At 37.0% G+C, this 24,720-nt stretch overlaps 1 protein-coding gene across 1 annotated transcript in view; it reads right to left on the bottom strand.

Moving 5' to 3' along the window:
- malrd1 (MAM and LDL receptor class A domain containing 1) overlaps nt 1-24,720 on the bottom strand; it is a 60,869-nt gene that overhangs the window by 8,977 nt on the left and 27,172 nt on the right. Inside the window, exons 19-26 of the mRNA XM_026937183.3 lie at nt 23,043-23,288; nt 21,405-21,562; nt 12,459-12,636; nt 8,157-8,285; nt 6,591-6,743; nt 4,348-4,505; nt 724-925; nt 230-508 (exon numbers count right to left, since the gene is read on the bottom strand). Of these exons, the coding sequence (XP_026792984.3) occupies nt 230-508; nt 724-925; nt 4,348-4,505; nt 6,591-6,743; nt 8,157-8,285; nt 12,459-12,636; nt 21,405-21,562; nt 23,043-23,288 (1,503 nt within the window). The remainder of the gene's footprint in view (nt 1-229; nt 509-723; nt 926-4,347; nt 4,506-6,590; nt 6,744-8,156; nt 8,286-12,458; nt 12,637-21,404; nt 21,563-23,042; nt 23,289-24,720) is intronic.

The raw sequence follows: 24,720 nt of genomic DNA, 5'->3' as shown, positions 1-24,720 counted from the left end.
TGGCAAATTGTGCCACTTTTAGGGATTAACACCTTTTTGAAGTCTTATCGACTTTTTTATCCCAATTCTACAACAGTATTTGAGTTTCTACTACAGTTTTTGCAACTTTCCTACCTGCTCTAAAATATAAACATAAATCCCTGTATATATGTATATATATATATATATATATATATGTATGTATATTTGCATGTATACATGTGGGTGTGTGTGTTTGTGCACATCTTACGACATCCATATTCATCCTTGCCGTTGGGGCAGTCTGGTATGCTGTCACAGCGCAACAATGCTGGAATGCACATGTTTTTGGAACAGCGGTACTGCGCATCCTCACAGCCTGTTTGCGGTGGTACAGTCCCGGGTGCCACACTCCCACAATCCTCCTCATCTGAACCGTCCACACAGTCCGCTTCACCATCACAGCGCCAGCTCTGGAGGACACATTCCAACGAATACACACACTGGAATTGTCCTGAATCACATGTCGGAGGGACAGGGGTGACAGGAGCTGAGGAAACAGCAAAATACAATAAAAATGACAAAGGTCAAGCATTTTTAAACAGTTTCCCTTCACCTATTTACTCTCAGGTCATAAGGAACAGAGAACAATCTTTGGAAAAGAATACATTCCTTATATATTCAATAGATATTCATTGTGCCAAGTACATAAAGCTTAATATTGGAAAAGTGATAGTGAAGATACTGAAGATGTAGGTGCTGTACCTCCTATAGCACACTCTCGGGTGAATGAGAGGTCATCAATGGCGATGTTTGTCCACTTGTTTCCTCCCACCTCAGCCTGAAAACTCACTCTGAAGGGATGGGGGTTTGACAGCACCACGTTATCGTAACGCCACCTGTTTCCATAGTTCCCACTAGCAGCCCACATCAGTAAGGGAATGCCACTACTGCCCACTGTGTACACCTATAGAGTTCAGTGCAAACACTTTAGCTTCATAGTATACCAACACTGTGTTCTGGTTTTATAATGTTCCCTTCTTGCGGAATTTATCATCATCATAAAAAAGTACAAATAAAAATCTCAAAATGGCCTAGGAGCATCTCTACCCCTTTAGCCTAATAAAGAATGCAAGGATCTTTGAATATGCATGAATATGCAAATTAGAAACCGCTTCAGGTCCTTCTGCTATCCAAAGCACCTCTCTTCTCCTCACTTCTCTGGTTAAGCTATTTTATTAGCTTTGGCACAGTATGCTAACATTATATCAAAATAGAGGTAACATTGGGGATAATTCTTCACACCTCACACTTCACTTCACACTAACTCAGAGTCTGAAGATGAGTTTGTTAATCTTCTCTCTAAAATGCCAATGTATCAGAGCCATTTAGTAGTGTATTTAGTGGAGTCCCTCCATTTTCACAAGCTCAAACGTAATCAGACAAACTAACATAATTATAAATATAAAGATTATTTTTAATACTTGGAAGGAAATCCTTTGCAGTCCATGACTCCCTGAAGTCTGGAACCCATGCTCAATTGGGTTGAGGTCAGGTGACTGACTCGGCCATTTCCATTTCTTTGCCATAAGAAGCTCTTGGGTTGCTTTCATATGTTTTGGGTCATTATCCATCTGTACATTGAAGTGCTGTCCTATCAGTTTTGCAGCATTTGACTGAATCTGAGCAGAAAGTTTAGCTCTATACACATCAGAATTCATCCTGCTACTTCTATCAGCAGTCACATTATTAATAAACATCAGTGATCCAGTTCCAATGGCAGCCATACATGCCCATGCCATAACATTGCCTCCACCATGTTTGGCAAATGATGTGCTATGCTTTGGGTCATGAGCCCTTCCTTTCCTTCTCCATACACTTCTCTTCACATCATTCTGGTACAAGTTAATCTTGGTTTCATCTGTCCAAATAATCTTGTTTCAGAACTGGGCAGGCTTTTTTTTTTTTTCTAGCAAAGTCTAATCTGGCCTTTCTGTACTTGAGTGTTACTAGAGGTTTACATCTTGAAGTAAATCCTCTGTATTTACATTCATGAAACTGTGTATCAGCCAATTGTCCAAGTACTTCTGAGCCTGTGAAAATGGAGGGACTGTTAAAAAATAGTTAATGCAATATTTTGTTAAACCCATTGAATTAAAGCTGAAAGTCTACATTTCAATCATATCTTGATTGCTACATTTCAAATCCATTGTGGTGGTGTACAGAGGCAAAATTACGAAAATTGTGCCACTCTCCAAATACTTATGGACCTGACTGTATGTAGCAAAACAATTATGGTTATTCATAGAGGGAATGGAGTCTTAGGGACCTACAGAGGGCCAGGAATCTAAATAAAAACAGACAAGAGTCAAGAATGTCATGATCTACAGTGTTAAAGGCTGATCTAATGTACAGTAGAGTAAGTCTCTTGAGGACAGCAGAGTGAGCAGAGTGAAGATTATTAATACCTCTTAAAAGAGCTGTCTCAGTGCCATACAGTGCACACAAAGCAGACTACCTCAGAGTGGTTGTCAATGGCAAGGTAACTCAAGGTAAGGTAAGTACCAGAATTCTTTACTCAAGTAAATGTGCAACTATTCATCTATTAAAGAACAGCTTCAAATTCTTCACTCAAGTAAAAGTAGTATCAAGTATGAAAGTAAAAGTACAAAAAGTTTCACAAAAAATATGTCTCTCAAATTTTAGCTAGCACAATAATAACTAGGAATGCATCAATACCATTTTTTTCAACCCAAGTGCAAGTAATCTACTTAGTGCTGCAAATCAAGGGTGTCATGAGTAATCTACTTAGTATTACAAATCAGGGGGGTCATGGAACATTTCATTTAGCTCTATTTATGTTGGTTGCTGCTGTGTGCTGCTAGCAGTGAGCTTAAGTTGTTTAGGATGTTAGGGTGTTTTAAACACAACCCAGTCTCACAGACAAAAAACGTCCACATGTTTGCAGCACCTTCTATACAATGAACACAACAACGTTCTGTTACAAGCTTAGGTTGCATTGTTATCAACAAATCCATTAGAATTACTACAATCTGCATAAGTAATGTGGGAGTGGAGCTTTCTTCAAGCTACAGATAAAACTGAGATTTTCCACATTTCAAAAATACCCTCATTACCGTGCTGTGCTACAACGTGACTTGCAAGATAGTGTTTGTTGAGAAGAGGAGAAATTAGGCTTATTTCATGAGCACAAGGTGCTGTGAATTGCACCCTGATTCTCTTCAATGTGTAGACCCTCATGAGTGCACGTGGCTCAGTACTCCGTATTCTCTTGCACTCTCACTGCTCCATGCTCATAAGTACTTTTGTACATGGGCAATTCACTTGACCTCATTTTTAATGACTACACTTGCCTGTCCATTCAGTTCGGCTGCCCTTCTGCTCTCTATTAAAGATATTATTTAAGTGCCATAAGATGTTTTATCAGGTTATTTGTATGCTGGATGATAATGTAGTACCTCCTCTTGATATTTTCACAGATCACAGTTTGCAGTTTGCTTTACTTTGATTGCCACCATTAATCAAGAAATACGCCTCGATTGCTGTAATTTCATGTCATCTATTCATTAGCACAACAATGTACATTATTTCACATAGTATCTTGTGGTATCAGATGTTGGTGTTGGAGAATTTTTATGAGTATAGGCAAATTAACATAGTTTTGGACCAAAACCCCATACCACAGTTAGTAAGGATGCATCCCTAATAATAAGTAATTGAATGCTAATAGCTAGCTACCAAAATACACACTGCCTTAATAAATACATACATTACAATAAAAAATGTACGCATATAGATTACAGTGATATGTATTATGTCTCATTCTTGCTGTCCCATCTGTTAAAGTGAAGATTTCTTATGAATTTGGATAAAATCCTTGAATGCTAAAAGGTTTTTGACAAATATATTATATTAGAAAAATGTACAAATGTTGTATTTGAAAATGTAGGGAATAGAACATAGAGATTTTTTATTTTGAAAGATAGTAAGTAGAACTAAAAAGTAGGAGGTGAAAGAAAAACTCAAGTAAAGTAAAGTAAAAAAAAAAACATGTTTAAGTGCAGTAATAAAGTATTTGTGCTCCACTATTTTCCACCTCTGAAAACACAATACAGTTCCAGAGCTCGGGAGGATCAAGCCCAGCTCCAGTATTGGTGGAACCACAGCAATTTTAAGGCTCAGTGGAGCAGAAGCAGATTTAAGAGACTTATTGATGAAGCGGTAGAGGGGATGGGAGATAATTAATGAGCAGTTGTTTATCCTTGTTTGTTCAGTGTTTCTAGTTCTCTCTGTCTAAAAATGATTGACTTATATTTCAGATCAGATTAATGCTGCCTGCCAATCTCTCAATGTCTTTCTCTTTCTCACCTTCAGTGTGCCCATTTGTTTGGAGCCGTACATGTGGAACCAGAAGCGCAGATGGCAGACACCAGTACTGGCAGGAAACTCCTGCTGGGTGATTATACGAGCAACATCCCCCTCTCGCTGCAAGGCTGAGTTCACATACAGGTAGCTCCCTGCACCATCTCCCAGTTCACACCCACAAATACACAAGAGACTTTCATTACAGACATAAAATGCCCGATCTCAATCATAATAAATGTATAAATTTTATGTGTTGCATCAATATAGGAAAATTTGAGGATTTTGAGGAAATTACCTTTTGAACTTAATAAACATCTGAAGAACAACACCATTAATGTTTCTTTCAAATTAATGAAATCTATTAGGGTGTTTCCATGATTAGGCCATATAGCCTTTGTAACTCTTAAAAATTAAATTTTTTTAAATATTTGAATCTAAGAAAATATGCAGGTGACAGTAACTCAGTATCTCAGGTAACAATCTCATTTTTACAGGATTACAACAATTTACAACAATCTCATTTTATATCTCATTTTAATCTTTTCTTTACAGGATTTATTTCTTTTACAAGATTTACTTCTGTATTGCCTGCGTTGAAGTTAGAGCATCTGAAGTTAGAGCAAATGCAGGATCCAATGTGAATGGAATGAGGACATTGAGGACATTCTAATGATATACTTAAAATTATTTTTAAAAAATTAATAATTTACTTTCAATCTATAATTTGAGTAGGAGGGTTGTATTTTCAGTCACCCCGGGAATTCGGGTGATGCAATTTCCTGTTGATCATGTGACTTGTAGAATATTCTAAATAGGAATGAATGTGTTCAGGTTATGGGGTTGAGTGAATGTCGTAACACTAAAATGTCCATTTTTCCTAACCTATAAAGAATGACTCATGGAAAAGGATGTCAAATATTAATGAAAAACACAACTTTTTGAAGCATTTTAACGTTTATATTTCAAGGTAAAATACACTATGTGGGCAAAAGTTTGTGGACACCTGACCATCACACCCATATGTGCTTGTTGAACATCCCATTCCAGATGTAGTCCACCTTCACTGTTATAATAACCTCCACTCTTCTGGGAAGGCTTTCCACTAGATTTTGGAGCATGACTGTGGGGATTTGCTCATTCAGCCACAAGAGCATTAATAAGATCCTGCACTGATGTCGGGTGAGCAGGTCTGGGGTGCAGTCGTCATTCCAGTTCATCCCAAAGGTGCTCAGTGGGGTTGAGGTCAAGGCTCTGTGAAGGACACTCGAGTTCTTCCACTTCAATCTTGGCAAACCATGTCTTCATGGACCACGATTTGTGCACAGGGGCACTGTCATGCTGGAACATGTTTGGTCTCCTTAGTTCAACTGAAGGGAAATTCTGAAAGACATTCTAGACAATTCTGTGCTTCCAACTTTGTGGCGACAGTTTGGGGAAGTCTGTGATGGCCAGGTTTCCACATATTTTTGCCATATAGTGTAGTTATAGAGGGCTGAGACAGGCAAACATGCTGTTGATGGGTTTTATTGATGTTTTAAGTTATTTATCCAGAACATGCACACAAGGAATGGGATCTCCCAGTAGAAAAATAAATAAGCATTTAAAGCGGCTTTATCCTGTACAGAGCATTCAAGGTTCTCTTAGTACTAGCTTTTAGTCCCCTTTAATATGGGTCTATATTAAACATTTATTTAAACATAAAAATGGTAATTACTGTTTCTATTTAGTTTATTTACTTTTATCCTGTTTATATGATACAGATAATATTTGAAGCAGACAAAATAGTTTTCATGCAAGTTTTAGTTGGAGGTAATGGTTTAGATAAGGACAGCTTCATTATCATGCTGCTCGGAACACAGCCATTTCACTCCTGTGATCTCTCAGAGCGGTCTTGATTATCTCCATAAGCAGCTCAAAAAATGGAACAATGCCTCAATTTGCTTTCTAGAATTTCCCACAATGATATTAGGGTATATCAATAATTCAGGGCTATTATAACAGGAAACCATGTAAGCAGACACTGATTATGGTGTCATAATTTTTTTTTAAATCTTATTTTGTAAAGCCTTTTAGATGCTGCTTGCACTGCATGTAGAAATTACCCTCATCCATCACCTGTACTGATATTTACCAAGTTTTTCTGAATAACCTTTTCGGAATTAGGTAGAGAATTGCTTTCTTATAAAATTCCACTGGTTTAAATAGAATAGAATAGTTTTAAAGCTTGCCATAGTTGTAACACATACCGGGGCTGTGATCAGTGAATGGTCCTGTTCCTTGATGTTTTCTGCCGTGTCCAATCTGCCAGTCAAAGTCATCATCCTGATCTTGCACCAGTTGACACGCCGCCTCCCACTGATCCTCAGGCATGTTGAAGTTACAGGCTCCTGCCAGGCCACCTGGGAAACATAAAAATGGACATAATGCATTGCTTATATAGTCAAAAGGAAAAAGTTCCACTGTCCTGAGCAAGCACTGCCCTGATACGTATAATAAATAATCCCTATGAAGATACCTCCAGAATTATTGGTACGCTTTATTGAACAAGGCAGTAAGTTATATGTTGAGCTTAAGCATATAGACCCACTGTATATTTTTATAGTAAGATAATATCTTTTCTCATTGATTGAACCACATTCCTGTTTTAATGACACTTGAGGTTCAGGCTCTGCATTTTGTATGTTACTTACAGAAAGGGATTCTTTCATGTAGTCCTTCTAAACATCATATTATCATCAAAAGTTTCCTTTTTTGTCTTCATGGGTCCTTTTTCTGGCTTTCCAGACTTTTGAAAACATTTTTATTACAGGTTTACAAAAGTTTTGGAAAAGCTTCATACTCATGTGCGTATGTTGATGAATGCCATAACAGGGAGCCTGCAGTACATTGCTTGAGACATACCAGATCAGTCACTTATCAGTCACTTAGTGCTGGTTTTAATAAAGTTTTACACAGCATTAAAATAAGATGCCATGGCCAATGGAACCGACTTATACACCACGACTTATACAATTAGTCCGTCCTCCTTTTATATAGAGACATTCTTAATTGAATGACTGGTCTTAGTTGTTTTAATTTATGGATTTATGTTCGCTTGCTTTCTTTATTTTTTTCATATCTAATATTTCTTTAGTTAATGCCATTAATATGAAAAGACTGGGTTTCATTAAATTTGTGAGTGTAACTAAAGTCACTAAAACTTGACAAGTAATCTGTATATAAAAATGCAGTAACTCATCGCAATTTAGATCATTTGAAGCCAATTAGTTAGTCTTCTTATGTGTAAATTTACACACATCAGGAGCACATTAGAATTAGGATACGATATTTTTTTTGTAAAATTACGGGATTTTCATGAATACCAAATTTCTTGTGTAAATACTCCTACAAATGATATATCCATTCATAACAAATCCATTCATATCCAGCTTGATAAATGAGGCCCATTGTCTGTAAAATTTATTGTATATAATAGTTTTCCCCTATAAATAAGAAAGGTACCACTAATTCTGAAGTTCACTGTATACTGAATTTGTCCTCTGCATGCAAGTATTGTAAATTAACTGTACCTGAAATATAAAAGGATACATAGTTTTTCCGGTTTGTTTAGAATGTAAAATTGACATGTCACAGATTTAGCAGACATGGTTATGTTTTTATACCTGTTTCAGTCTCTGACCCAAATGACAAACACTGCAATAATGTCCTGGTTCTTTTACCGCACACGTTTAAGGGTGTTAGCTTGGTATAATATAACAGGTGTGGCATTACAGCTTTGTGTTAAACAGGAACTGCAGAGAAAATCCACTCACTGCAGTCCAGTTCATCGGATCCATCGGTGCAGTCAGGCTTGTTGTCACACACCAGACTGGAAATGATACATTTGCCATTGTTGCACACAAAATCAGTTGCTGCAGGGCAAGAACCAGGATGTGTTCCATCTGTAACATGTACACAATGTAAATACAGATACATAAACAAATACAGATACAAACATATACACATAAACATGTCTTGTCTTACTACTTCCTTAGTTTTGAGGACCTTGTAACGATCTAATTAATACAGCTAATTAATGCTATGCCTAAAGAAATGCATCCCTAACTTTAACTTCACTAACAAAAAGAAAACTTTCTTGGTCCTTTTACCAAATAAAAGCTGCAGGTTTTGTTAAAAAATTGGTGCAAGGCAGTTTCCCTCATGGGGAACAGCCAAATGTCCCCGCAAAGCCCAAACTGTCAGATATTCATATGATTTTTTTTTATATCCAAGATATAAAAACATGCCCCCAGGGCTGCCTGTCTGCAGTCTCAGACACACACACACACATGCACACACACACACACACACACACACACAGACTGAAAAAATAACTAGAGGACCAATATATCCAAGATGTCATTAACATTTAAAAAATGAAGTCTAACAAAGGCTAAGTTTGTGTGTGTGTGTGTGTGTGTGTGTGTGTGTGTGAGACTCCAGACAGGGCAACCCTGCCAAGTGCTCATTACATCAAGGCTGATCAAATATGCAACTTCTGCTCAAAAAAAAAAAAAAATGCAACTTCTGCTCAAAAAAAAAAAAAAAAATTGGAATACACTTTTAATAACATCTCTAAACTGCAGAGCAAACTTCACTGAACTGTGAAAAACAGGTAACACTGATGTAAGTCTGAGATCCAAAGCTCATTCAGAACACACACACACACACACACACACACACTCACACAAGCTTAGCTTTTGTTAGACTTCATTTTTTAAATGTTAATGACATGTTGTCTATATTGGGCCACTAGTTATTTTTTTCAGTCTGTGTGTGTGTGTGTGTGTGTGTGTGTGTGTGTGTGGGTCGGTGGGTATCTGGGACTGCAGACAGGCAGCCCTGGGGGCATGATTTTATATCTCTCTCTCAGGCAGTAAATGTCTTCTTATTAGCTACCATTAGCTCCTCAGCATCTTTGCACTACCTTACATCAGAACTAGCATGGATACTACTACCACACATTACCCATTATCACATCATACATCAGCGCTCTGCAGGGAATCAAAGTTTACTGCATTACACATCAGCCTTCCCTAGGATTTCTAGGAAATCCATTATCCTTCAGCCCCTTCAAGCGAATCACACAAGGCGCTAGCACGCTGTCACCCACGCTGCAAAAGAGCTGAGACAAAAGCACATCACACCTCAGAACACTAGTGACAGCAAAAGTATGAAATCTCCTCTTCTGAGCTCACTATAACCAACATAAAGGCTAAATATATTACTGAGCTACAGTAAGAAGAGCTGAGAATTCAGAAGAATGGAAAAACAGTATTAAAACATATAATTTATCACAATTTATCTTCATTATAATTACTACTACTGTTTCTGTTATAAGAATTTTAGGGAATAAATGTATCATATTCAAAGACATCAGATTACTTCCTTAATACACATTAGGGAACAACATACACACAAAATGATACTGAAGTAGCTTCAGGAGAGCTGTACGGAGCTGAACACTGTTTTCATTATGCTGTTAAATCCTTTCTGATTTTACAACCAGGCAGGGAGGACAGAGAAAGAAATACATAAAAGATCTAAGAGAAATAAAAACATGTTATGGTGCAATGTACAGTACATGGATATCTGGGTATGGCATCTATGTAGGTATGTGTGTGGAGCATGTAGTTACAGGCGGTGGAAAAGGTACTGAGAAATGAGACTTCAGTGAAAGTATAGGTCATGTGTGAAAATCCTACTCAAGTAAAAGTGGCCAAAATCTGTGTACTTAAAGTATTTAAAAAAAATTTAAAAGTAAATATTTTTAACTGATGGAATTAATGTCATATTTTCATGTGAACACTAACTTTTATTACTTAGCTAAAACTATTATAAGCAAGTACACTGCTTTGCCTGAAAACATCATTCAATCTCAATAAGTCTGCTGCTTATGTACATGACTAATGCTATATAGTTTGCTAATGAATTAATCATCCTGTAAATAACCAATATTTCCCATTACCTTGAATTTTTAATTTGTCTAATAATGCCTAGCAAATGATGTAAGTGTCAGGAATTGGTAGTAGAGGTGGATGCAAATGCAGGAAATTTATTGTGTAAAGTATGAACAAAACAGTGAAAACAAGAACCATCAACATGAACTATAGATACAAGGCAAGAAATAAACAGACTATAAGCGATAACGTGGTACACAAGACAGCAAACCACAACAACTACAGAAGCTTGACGATGAGACGCAGAAAAACTAGAATGTAAATAGTGGTGATAAGGCATAATGATGCAGGTGAGAGTGATCAGGGAACGTGCGAGCAGATCATATGATGTGCAGGGGCTGATGGTTAGTGTAGTTCTGTGCTACCGTGACAGTCAGCTACTGGAATTGATGCTAGTCTAACCTGGCATTAGCAAAGGATTAGCATTAGCAATCAGGATAACTTAGTTTAATATAACCAGTCAATATTTTTCAAATTAGATGGAGTTAAGGCAAAGGATATATCTCATTGCTTACACCAGCATATTGAAACTTTCCGAAGAAGGGCTAAGGCGCTAATCCTCAAGTTCAACACAGCAGTGCAGTGGATTATCCATATTCAAATGCACACAGATAGCTAAAGCATTAACTACACTGTGTATGAGAAGGTCACTGCAGATGATGAATTGGTATGATCCTTGATAGCTTTTTCTACACTGATTTCTACACTTGTTTGGATGCTTTAAACTGAAATGCATCAGCATTTATTGCTTCTATTCCATTTTTAGCTTCTATTGATGTATAGCATACAGTCAGTGGGTGGATGAGAAAAGAGACCTTCGAGATTTGTAAGGAGTACTTTGAAGGTCTAAATAAAATGTAATGAGTAAAAAGAAGTTTTTTCTTTAAAATGTAACTAAGTAAGAGTACAAGTAATCAATTTCAATAACACTCAAGTCACGTATAAATCCAGCAAAATTATACTTAAGTATAGTAATGAAGTATAATTACTCAAGGACTTTCCACCTGGGTCATATAAGGATAAAGGTAATTATTAAAATCTGTACTGGATTAAGAGTGTAAATGTAAATGTTAATGCCTCTTTCCTTTAAAGCTGTCCTAAGATCACTTTACAAACTCTTTCCAAACTTTAATTAGTAGCTTTCACGACTGACATGCTACAAAAATATTCATGCATCGTGAGTCGTGTTTTTTTCATCAGCTAATTAAGCAGGTGATATGATATTTTATTAAGCACTGCTGAGAGCTGTCCGAAGAGTCCTGCTGGTCAAGCCACTACATGAATATTAAGCAATAATGAGACTTGAGGGAAATTAAAATCTGACACTTCATTTGAATGTGTCACCGTACGTGTTAAGTGAACTTTCTAGAAATGTTCCTGAAGGCCATAACCACTCACCTAAATGTCTAAGGGACTTAAGGAAAGCCTCAGTGGTCTGTACACATTTTGTCTACCTTCAGCCTTTGCCACAACTCTACTGTGATGTATATTTTCTGTCTTCCTTTGGCATGGCCACAGGAGTGGAGCAGGTATTAGTGCAGACTTAACGAATCGAACCTAAATTTTCATTGTAGGTATTTTAATCAAATACTTTAGTATTCGGAGCTATAAAGGCAATACAGGAATATTTACATGGCCTTCATTTTACACCAAGGATTAAATCTGGTGCCATTCAGTCTCCTTCCTCCTCCCTCTTTCCTCTTGCCTTCCCATGCTTAAAAAACTGGACACACCAGTACACTCTTCTAACAACAAATGGACCAGAAAGGCCTTGGAAATTTGCAGATGAGTCAGATATGTTAAATGAGGTAGAACGCTGAACTCGCTTAGTGTTGGGGCTTGAGTCTGACACTAAAATTCCAGTCATGGTGCAACCTTGCTCTGTACGTTTAAGCAGTTTAACACACCTGATGCAACTCATCAGATAGTTACTGTCTAATGGGCTCAATAAATTAAATCAGGTGTTCTGGGTGCAGGGAAAGCTTGAAACCACTGAACTGAGAAACAATGATATATGAGGCAATGCACAATGAAGTTTAGTGTGTGTGTGTGTTTGTGTGTGTGTGTGTGTGTGTGTGTGTGAGGGTGTGTGTGTGTGTGTGTGTGTATACTCACTGCGGGCACAGTTGATAAACTGCAAGTCGTCGAGTGCTGCCCCACCACTGACATCTCTCGCACGCACTACCTCAAAGATAAGTTCGAAGTTTCTCAGGTTCCTCAGAGGTACTTCAGCTCTCCTCCACTCAGGCATCATCCTCTGCTCCATCCACACCTCCCTCAGCTCATTCTCTGTCTGATCATCACATGTGACAGACAAAATCAGACCTTTATCTAGGATACTATATAAAATGCAATTATACTGTATGCACTTGCAAAATCATTACTAAGAGTCGGACTGCTTGAAAAACACAAAGTAGTCTAAAACTCTGTAGCCTAAAACAATCAGTCTTTTAAGTAAGGAGTAACACACATTATACAAAGTCACACACTATTATAAATAATATATAATGCCAAGGTGATGTGATATGGTCCAGTTGGAAGCACAGCCCAAAGGGTGTTATTCCTCTTATACCAGAGCAATTTGCCAACGATTACAATTTTTAATTTATTAATGAACACATTCTGCTTTTTAGCTGTTTATATTTACACTTAATGTTGTGGAACTATTGTGGAATGACTGCAATAAAGTAAGTTCCGGTTTGTGCTTATGTTATAGCAGTTATAAAGAGTCATTCCATCAACAAACTCCCTTTTTTCCCTCTATCTTAAGGAGACACAGCTTGTCATGTGACTGAGAAACCATAAACCATAAACAGCTCTGTCCTGAAGACTCTCCCATGTCTGGAAACTTACTGACTGCTACAAAGGCGTGGACACCTGAGACAAAAATCTACTAACAGAAACGTTTTTTTTTTTTTTTTAATTCTATTTATTTTTAGCCTTAAATTATGTGGAACCTCTGCTGTACAAGTCCATGTGTATGAGCTGTTACTATAGGAACAATAAAGTATTAGAAGTAGTGCATTAACATAAATCTGACCTACTGCCACAGCTGCTGTTATAGAAAATTAATTCACACAGTATTTTACCTGGAATTATAACTTTGCTTCAGAACTGAAAGCAGCATTTGCAGAAATCAGGAAGAAATTCATTTTCATTTGTTTTCATGCCACATATCATGTTAGCAAGGGATATCCCCTCATCCAGGCCATAACCGTTGATTGAATTTTTATCTTCATATCATTTCTTAGCAAAATAAACAATAATTATTACAATAGGCACACAAAAACTTTTTATTTCATATTGACTGTACATAGGCCGGATGTTTAAACAATTTTATCGCACATTACTGTCAGGGCAAAGTGATGTGAACATGATCTTTGTCATACAAATGTGATTTTGAGGAGCAAAGAATCCCATGGAACTGGCTTACAATTCATTCATTTGTGTTTAGCATGTAAAATCTTCTTCACAAGGCAGAATCTCTATTCAATAGTTTAACTGAAAACCCTGAAACACAAACTGCATACTGCATTGGGTTGGCACCCTGTCTGGGGTGTCCTGTGCCTTGTGCTCCGAGTCTCCTGGGATATGCTAAGCGGTACGGAAAATGGATGGATGGATGGATGGATGGACAAACTGCATAAAGACAGACTACATTGAACTTTTCTGCTGTTGCTGTGAAACTATTTTGATTGTTAGCTAATTACAGTATGTCAGTCTTAAATCACACATTTTGTTGTCTGAATGATCCGAAATGCCTTCAACTAGTAGTTTCACACATCACATAGGTGTCAATCACTTATACTCAAATATATTTACCAGCTTTATTCTCACTTCAGCTGGGTTGTGTAGACACAATAATACGTCAGTAATAGTGTGTCACATCAATGACATTATGTATTCTTGGCGAAAATGATTTGCTGTGATGTTAGGTATTTTCTTATCTAATTAAAAAAATGTGTGATTTACAATAGCACAATATTATAGGCACTTTCCTGAGAGCTATTTAGAAACAGTATTTTAATAATATTTGGTACAACCATCTCATGATTAAGGAGAAAACAAACGTGGGCAGAAAAAAGAACATTAATCCTTCCATTAAGGATGAAATAATGCTGCTCTGAATCATTCATCAAGCTAGAAAAATCCTGGGAAATGTCAGACCAAATTAATAGACCACTATACTAAAGCTTGGAAAGGTGGAGAGTTAAATATCAATACAATGTAATCAAAATGCATTACAGCTATTGTAATTAATGGACTGTTACATATAAAATCCAGACCCCTTCTCATAATGCTACTAAGAGCCTTATGGTAGTGCATTATTAATTTGGCATATGCTTTTATCCGACACTTTAAGTAAAGCAGAATTTAAGCACGTAAGCAGTTGAGGGTTAAGGATCTTGCTCAAGGAAAAAAGTATTAGTCTGGTTCATAACTCACAACCTGCCACTCACTAGCTGAATTGCACCGTTTCTTTTAAAGGCCCTATAGTGAAAGGTGAAAATAATTGTCCCAGGAGGTCAAGCTTAAATGTGTCAAAGAAGTTTACCATGCTTTTTCATTTCTTTTGTTCACGTATTTGTTTCCTGTTCTTTCTAAAGTACTGAAGTACTGTAGTACCATTTCCCAATGATATTGAATCATAGACACTATATATTTCAATGTGTAGAATTCAAAAAAGGTGTATAAGGATATAGTACCTGATATACACTGACTATCTATTTTATTAGGAACATCTGTACGCATGCTCGTTCATGCAATTAACTAATCAGCCAATCAGGTGGCAGCAGTGCAATGGATAAAATCATACGTAATAAAACAAGTGATCTCAGTGACTTTGACCATGGCATAGTTGTGGTGCCAGACAGGTTAGTTTGAGTATTTCAGAAACTGGCATCTCCTGGGATTTTCAGACAGTCTCTAGAGTTTACACAGAATGGTACAAAACAAAAAACGAACAGTGAGCAGCAGTTCTGCAGGAGGAAACATCTTGTTAATGAGAGAGGGTGGTGGAGATTGGCCAGGAAGGCTACAGTAACTCAAACAATCACTCATTACAACCATGGTGAATGCAGAACGCATCAAACCTTGAGCTAGACTGGCTACAACAGTGGAAGACCACATCAGGTTCCACTCCTGTCAGCCCAGAACAGGAACCTGAGGCTACAATGGGCACAGACTGAATGAAACTGGACAGATTGAAGATTGGAAAAAAGTCACCTGGTCATTAGACTGTTGTGTGTGAAAATCCCAGGAGAGCAGCAGTTTCTCAAATCAGCCTATCTGGCACCAACAACCATGCCACCATCAAAGTCACTGAGATCACATTTTCCCCCATTCTGATGTTTGATGTGAACGTTAACAGAAGTACTTGAGCTTTATCTACATGATTTTATGCATTACGCTGCTGCCACGTGATTGGCTGATTAGATAACTGTATGAATGTACAGGAGTACAGGTGTTCCCCATAATGTTGGATGGTCAGTGTGTATAACCCAGTCACTAAAGTCACTAGGTTCACTAAAAGGCACATAGTTTTGGGACTATATACCTGTATAATGATGCAATATCATAATGAAATCTTAAAGTTTCACCTTTAAAAATATTCTCTATTGTGTTACAAGATTTTTGGCTTAGGTAAATAAAAACATACTAGGTGAAAATAAGAGCAAATAGTTGTTCAGGGAATGTAATTTATGACAGAATTTGCATTGATACGCCAAATATAAAAACCTCACATTTACACGTATTTAGAAAAGAACAAATAAAAGGTTCACTCAACACCTTGACAGCTGATGGCCATTGCTGCAGCAGCTACACTAAAACCTTGTCTTAACAGCAAGGATGGTATAAAAAAAATCAATGTCAATAATGACAAGTGCTATAACATTTTTCAAGGATGCCCTGTTTCTATTTCATGCAGTACTGTTGCACTCTTGTCTGACTAGAAACACTATAAAATACAATATTTTTGCTAAATTGTGCCTATCATCTCTACAGTCCATGGAAACTGCACACACACTCGCTTGCTTCAAACTTTGTGAAGGTTATAACAGTCTGAGCATTGTTGCGAAAATCTCACTGGATTGACTTTATTTAATCATTTACAGTGGCACCATGTGTTCATTCTAATCTGACACCATTTCCATGTCATATTTACGAATCCTGTTCAAGAATGCAGCCTACACTCAAGTGTGTGACCTGCTGAAAAGAGTGGCAGAATGTTGCAGCATGAAACAGGTACCTCATTCGTTTGGGTGTAAATGGGGCTAAAAGGCAACAATGATTTTCACTGGTGTGTAAAGTAGCACTGTGGTGTTTCACTGCACATTTACAGCATTTGGTGTAAAATGGGCTTAATCTTGGGGTAAGACATAGTAATGCTGCTTTTGACTCGAGGTTGCAACATTCCAAAGAAAAGCCAAAGAAAACGCCCCCTCAACTTGAAATTCTTACTTGTCAACTTGGGGTAGTCTTCTCAGCTACGAGTTCCTCATCAGTTTACAGAGACACGTCAAAAGCATCAGCAGTAAACAAAGTAGCACTTCTTACTCACATGGCTACGGCAGTGTTTAATAATATCATCATCTTTGAAAATGCAAAGAAGCATGGAATAGTAAGATGTTTGAAAATTTGTGGCAATCTACGTTTTTGGCACTCATTGCATTCATTGCATTCTAAGCCAATCCATCCTGCAGCACAGGACAGGAGACAGGCCCTAGCAAAGGGTAAAAAATAATTGCGCTGTTATGGGCACTATACAGTCAATCCATCAAGCTAGAGCACAGTCTACCTCAGTGTAGAGGGAAACATTATTGCTGGAGGCAAAACATAAGTGCAGACAAACAGCCAGTCTCAGTGTAGACCTTCAAGAGATTTATAAGTGAGACAGCGCAAGTGCAGACTTAATCAAATATTAGGCATGGATGACTGAACAGCATCAAGTAAGTGTTTGTGCCAATGCATTATTAGGAAAATATATTACAGCCTTTCTTGGCATGTGTGTGCTTGTGTGTGTATGGGTTTGTTTGCTTCCTTTGAATGTACAGTTCAGTGGTCTAAAACAATAACAGGAACCATAATTATAGTATACTTGATTTTTGACCTTGTTCGTCCTCAGCACTTTATATATTCATCGCTATTTACTTGTATACGTTTTCATTATGTTTGCTGCTATCTCATTCTCTCATTGATCCAGACACACTTAGAACCCACTTTGCTTAGGAAACCAATGAAGGAACTTCACTCATGTTCAAACTGCTGTGAAAATATCCTCTGACAAATCAACGTCATTTAATATCATATGACAATGGTGTTAGAAACTAAAGAGTTATAGAATAGAATATGGATATTCTATGAAATAGAATAAGGAACAAGACAGAGATAGCCTTACTGTTTCCATGAGAACGTGCGACTAATATTTTTTATTCTAATTATCTGAGTTACTGGGTTGATGCAAAGCAAGAGCCGAGGGAGTAAATTTATTTCAGCAAATCACACACACACACACACACACACACACACTATCATTCTTTCACTATCTCTGTGGTTCTTCCATTGTCTCATGGATACACGAAATTCTCACTTTCATTATGCTCACAACCAAACACAGTTCAGAGAAACAAAACTCTGCAGCTTGTTGGCTACAGCTACTGAATTCAAACATCATTATCTATTGACTACCGAAGGTAAACAGACAAACAAAAAAATGAATAATACATTAATAATCATCTCTGTAATCTGCACCTTATTTTATTCCAGTCACATGAAGATGAAAACAATGAAATTTAAACACAAACACACACACACACACACACACATGCACACTCACGCACAAACACAGACAGTGTCTGGGAGTGTTTCCATCTTAACTGCAGGGCCAGATGGTAGTAGAAGGCTGTTCTGGTGTTTGGGTGACCAGATAAACACATGGGCAAGTTGGCATTGCTCAGCCCTCTGTACAGATGGCACAAACTGAGCTGCAAAGCTACTTAAAGATCCTCAGATTAACAGAAGAGTGTCTGACTGAAACCAAGACAGAGAAAGAAAACAGACAACTGGACATAGAGAGATCAGTTTCTTCTTTTGTGTGGTAGCATGTCCTATATTAAGTATGTAATAAATATGCAATAATAATGTCTCATATAGCATATATAATACAATATTGAATGTCTGTATAATTGCATGTGTTATGAGACTTCATAATGTTTATTGTAGATAATAATGTTGTAAGTAAAGAATAACAAATGATGGACCATGCTGTTATACAAAAATAATACACACGGGGTAGTGTGATGCGAGGGCCATTACCACCGCAAACTGGATTATTTTCAGCCTGGTCTGAATGTGTTATTGCTCTTATACCTGTTAATAACTATTTGTTATTAACTATATCAATACCTATTTGCCAATGATTACAAATTTTAATTTATTAAAGAAGCACCATTACACATCTCACATTTTTATCTTGAGTCTATAGTTACATGTAATGTTATGGAACGTCTGGAAGTTCCATGTTATCCAATGCTGGAGTGGCTAATCAGGGGAACCGGGAGACTTTCCAGTGGGCCACGTGTTGGCGGTGCAATAAAATCAATGTAATTATATCTTAGAACTACTTGTTGCAGAGTAGGCAGCTGTGCTCTGAGCCGCATACTCAAACACTCACACACACATAATTCAGTTCAGTTTAGTTCAGCGGTGCTTTATTGGCATGAATTTGATGCCAAAGCAAATAGTGCAGGTAGACGGAAATAAGTTACACACAGGTAGCCTATCGATCACGCCCCTGCCTCCCCATACAGGAGGCAATGTGACAATGAGTGTGGCCCCTTCCAAGATCCCTAATTGGTCGATTGATTCCAGACTGGTCACATGACAAATGTACAGGTTTACAGTTAGACCAGAAAGCTCTCTAAAAGGCTTTAATCAATACAGACAACAAAAAAACGAAAAGAGGGATCAGGAAAGACCAGATTAAAGAATAGAAAGGTGTTAGAGGAAGACGGAAGTAAATGCAACAAACTTAGAGATTTGTTTTGTGACAGCAACAAGCTCAGATAATAGGCATGCAGCTGCTGAGACAGGTGTCTATGGTGTGCACAGTGTAGCACTGCATACACACTACTGTAGCAATGAGTGCTGTGTGATCATCTTAGTGCAAATGATAGAAATCCAAGTCATCTACAGAGAAAAAGTCACAGTGGATACTCTTCTGCTTTAAATCATGAGACGCTTATAGCTTGACAAACTACAATTTCCAGACAGCTCATCTTTCCTTCATCTTCAAGCTACTTTCAATTTAGTGCTCAACAATTTCAAGGAATTTTCAAAGCATTGTTGGGATATTTATGAATGACTCAGTTATGTGGCCATCTAAGCGTGATAGATATTTGCTATTGTACTCTCTGAGAAGCCCTATTCATATTTGCATTAATAGTGGCCTACTGTGCATGTTTATCAAGGGAGTAGTAAATGTCAAAACAGCTCAGCTGAAAGGAAATAGGGTGGAAATAAAGTAAGAGTGTCTGTTTAAGCATATAATGTAAGTCAGAATTATCTTAGTCAAAATATATATTTTTTTAATGTGTTCATCTGAAATTAGCTATAGCCTTTTATATTTATTTTAGGCCTGTTACTTTATTCGCATTTATTTATTTAATAACTTTAACAGCACTTATTTAAGCGCTGACACCCAAGATTCCTTCTGTAAATGTTAAATAAACTCCTAACACTTCACCAAAGAAAACTTCCTCATATCGGTGATTATACATGTTTCTTTGTTTTTTATTATTATTATTATTATTATTATTATTATCCTTTGATTATGTGGATTGTCTGCCATACAAGTCCCTGTATGAGCTGTTATGTGTTAGAACTAATTAATATCAATTAATTAATATACGTATTAATATAATTATACGCATTAATATAAACCTGTCATTTGTGTTACAGTTGGAGCAACTTTCAGAGATGTGCTGTTTTATTAATCCACATTTTCAAAATTAATCCACAACTTCTAATCTGAGAACTGTCCCTGTCCCTGTGTCCCCACAAGACACAGTGACAATTTTTTTTTAAATAAAAATTGCTGCTTTTCTTTAAAAAAAAAGAAAGAACGAAAAAGAAAAGAAAAGAAAAAAAAACCCTAAAAGATCCAAAAGGTTTCCTTTTGGATACTGAGTTTTTTTTTGTTGTTGGCGTTTTTGGTGCAGGCATAGCAGTAATCAGCTGCATTAATAAGGGATATCCTGAAAGGATAATAAGACAGATGTGTGTGTGTGTGTGTGTGTGTGTGTGTGCCATTTCCAGTGAGTACTCTCAATGCACGAAATGCATGTGAAGAACAGCGTGCATGTAAAACCCACCACTCTTCCTTTTAAATCAACTGTCACCTACAATTTTTCATGCCTGTAGCAGTTTGTTTAACTTCCTTTAGCTCTACAGGATGTCCCAAAAGTCTCCATACATAGGACAATTTAAAACCTTTTAGCAAAATGTCTTCCAAAATTTTTCATACTTAGTTTATATTATATATATATATATATCGCTATATATATATATATATATTTTTTTTTTTCAGATAGCCTTTGAGAATGCCTTTGACGAAAGAAGAACATATTGAAATCATTCTCATGGCTGGATCAGGAAGCTGTTTCATGGTTCTGATGGACACGCAATTCCATGTATAACACCAGATGTGTTAACACGAGTTCACATGTGTTAACACGAGTGGGAGAGATGACTCTGTGTGTGTTTACGAAGAAATGACAATCGTGTAGATGATGTTTTGTTAATAAAGTTACACTGTGCTAAAAAGTGTTAATTTCCCCTACGTATGGAGACTTTTGGGACACCGTGTACTTCCCAGATGCATTCGACACACAGATCCTGTGATCTGCAATTAAAATACATAAAGCCATTTCTGAAAACTCATAGTCGTAATGCATGGAGGTGTTGTCTTCTACTAACACCTCTTCATTATTAACATTTTACATGGACGTAATTCTGACTGAAGTTACAAGAACTTACATGTAAGTGTTTTAAGTGTTTTACCTTTAAGAAGAGACGGATGACTCCTGTTGCCTTGTGGGAAATATAGTACCAGAAAGCCAGTTTGCAGGTGGCGCTGGACTCTTTATATACAAAACTTCTCATATGAGCTTTATCCCCCTTTAGACCTTCTGGAGTGGCTGCCAAATACACAAAGTGGCCTGGGAAGTGGAGGAGAAAAAAGAGAGGGGTAGGATAACAGAGAATAAATGAGATTCAGGACTGAAGCCATGTGTATCTCCTACATAGTCTAAATGAGCATATACTGAAAATGTTACTATACACAGCTATTGAACTCAGGAACTCATGATGGGTCATGATTAAAGATCAGCCTGCAAGAATCTGATGAAACATATTTTTTTGTTCTAGGGTCATGGTTTAATTAATTGTGTGGATCAAAATACCAACAGAGTGTTTTGGCAGAGGGCGTAATGGGTAACACAGGCTTTTATGATATCAGCATTGCAAGTGCCAAGATAGTAACGATGGTTAATAGGATATACCCACAGAGTAATTGCAGCAGTAATGCATTTGGATTACATTCCAATGCTATTTAATTGACAGAACGAACAATGTTTTGTGCATGCTGATGAGATACAGTCATATGCAATGCATAATTAAAGCCATTGTAACATCACGACCAAGTTGACCAGGGATAAGTATAATAACATGAGTTAAATCATGGAGGTTTTGGAAAAATATCTCACTTTAGTCACTCCAGATCATGTATGTAGTTACACTGCCAACCAATCCCACTTTTTTTGGCTGACTTCTGACACAGATTGAATATTGTTGAATAACTGTAAATAGCATGGAATGCAATTCTGGACATCTGACATGGGACATGTTCAAATAAGGCTATAAACCCAAAACATATCTGATATCTGGTCATTTGACTCACATCTACATGAATATGCTCACATCCATAACATTATTATTATGTGATGATAGGCTAAAATTTAGCATTTGGCATTTTGACACATGACTCATCGACACATGAACACATGAATCTTGGAGGGTAGTCAGTGGAGTCCAGGTGAAAAATGATCTAATCAATCTGTGAAAGATCACAACCAAAAAAATCCAAACTGCAGGGTAGCTAGTGAAACCACACTGTCTAAAGCCATGGCCGAGCAAGGATACAGTGGAAACAACAGTCAGAGACAGATGTTGGTGAGTTTTAGCGTTGGTCTATTCTGAGCCAGCAGACATATTTAGCTTTATGTTAACTCATTTCTATATTTTACATCTTACTCAGGCCTATTTCCAGTCAGCATCTTTAATTTACTGTAATGCTATCAAACATTTGCTTTGGGCTAAATATCTACTTTTACTCACTTTTACTCATACACTGTAGCCTATAAACTAGCACCAGTAGGCTACAATTTCGCATATGTGGACCAACATATATCCTATTTTCAGCCTATCAAATTTTGGCAGATGATAGATGTAAACATAGGATATGTGTCAGGCCTTAGGTGTACGTAAACAAGCACGACAAAAAAACAGATCAGTGTGAAAACATCAAAATTGTGCATCAAGGCCCACAGTGTAAATGCAGCCTATGTAAATGCTCTAACAGCTCAGATATGTGTATTATACGTATATGTAAAAAACTCAGGAAAAAAGTTATCTTCCTACCTTTCTCATTCATCAGAGTGTGATCATATGGTGGTCTGATGCTCTGGGCGGAGCCAGTGCCCAGGATTAAATCAAAATTGTCTGCATGAGAGCTCTTCCATCCACAGCGTCCATCTTCGAATGAGCAGGAAGTCCCACAGTTCTTCTCATCGCTGTTGTCTCCACAGTTGTCAATAAAATCACATAGTTGCTCTGGTTTGTAATAGTCACCTTTATCACACCGAAGTAAACCTAATTGGCAAAAGTCTGAGGACAAACACACACAAATAAAGTATGATATAAAAACAAGTATCAAATTATATATTGTGTAACACAGTGTGTAGAAATGGGAGAAAAGCACATTGTGTGCACTCTGCTTGTGGGAATTTCGGTATTAAATGGGTGATGAGGCATGAGGAAGGGGGGAGGTTTCTGTAATGAGTGATGAAAAGAGTGAATAAATTCTCTAAACTTTTCTTCCTGTGGAGAGCTCAAGGCCATAGAGCACCTCTTTTTACACCATTCCAGTCATCCTTCTTTATTTTCTCTACAATGCTTACTCCTAGAACAAGGATTTTTTCCCCCATGTAATCACTAACAAAGCTAAAAACACAAATCTGAACATCACTGTGCATGTTCAGCTATGTGCAAGATCAAATCTACACATATCCACACACACACAAAATCACACACTGTCATCAGATAACTGAAAGTTTTTTCTGGGACAGAGCTGAGCAGAAGCACGGTAGGTTGTGTGAATCATATCTCTCATCAGGGAATCTCTCCAGTGACTCCGGAACGATGTGAGCATAATTAAAACCCTGAGCCTGAATCTGATGTGAGATGTGATGCTGATCAAATCCACATGGGCTTATGCACCCCGACTACAGATGTGTGCTTCAAATCAGGTGTAGTGTAGAGTTCAAAATTCTGAATCCACCAGTGAAACTTGTCATCATGGCATCTTATTACTGTGACTGAAACTGGTAGAGATGCCTACACATGGAGGACTTTAGTAATCCAGTCAATATCCAGTGTAGAGTCATTAAGACATGAAAATATTTCACACTCATTGTTGAGCATATGCACTACCATTTAAATTCAATATTTGAAAAATAATAATAATAATAATAAAAAATAAAAAAATAAGCAAGCAGCCTGCAAACAGCAAATTAAATAGGAAAAAATTTATTTCATCTTAGTATTCATTATTCAGATAAAAATATTGATTTATTGTTTGTTGATTTATCAATTTTAAATACAATATTAATTTAAAATGGCAAATTAAAATTGCTTATTAATCCTAAGCATCAACTGAGTAAAATTTTTCATGTTTTTGATAAATTATTAAAAAAAGTACAGTTGAATAAGAGGTTCCTGTATAAATAAGATATAATTATAGAGAGCAGTTAGTCTTTCCTTTACACATTTATACATCTAATTTATCACCCTACCTTAAACAAATATGAGTATTGTATAGTCACTTAATTCTTTGGCTAACTTTGTATGACTCAGGGCCTTAACCAGGATCAAAATTTTAGTGACATTCACATTGCAGAAACGTCTCATGATGTATATCACAATACCGTATGTGTATTACATCAATTGCTCATTTCTAATCTCCATTATCCTTCCATTCTTCCATAAATTGCTCTGACTGCAGTAGAACAGTTTAATTTTATTAAATGTTTTGGTCCAG

Source organism: Pangasianodon hypophthalmus, chromosome 4, assembly GCF_027358585.1.
Source record: "Pangasianodon hypophthalmus isolate fPanHyp1 chromosome 4, fPanHyp1.pri, whole genome shotgun sequence".
Taxonomy (NCBI): domain Eukaryota; kingdom Metazoa; phylum Chordata; class Actinopteri; order Siluriformes; family Pangasiidae; genus Pangasianodon; species Pangasianodon hypophthalmus.
Note: the sequence above shows the minus strand (reverse complement) of the source record. Positions and strands in the feature narration are given on the sequence as shown.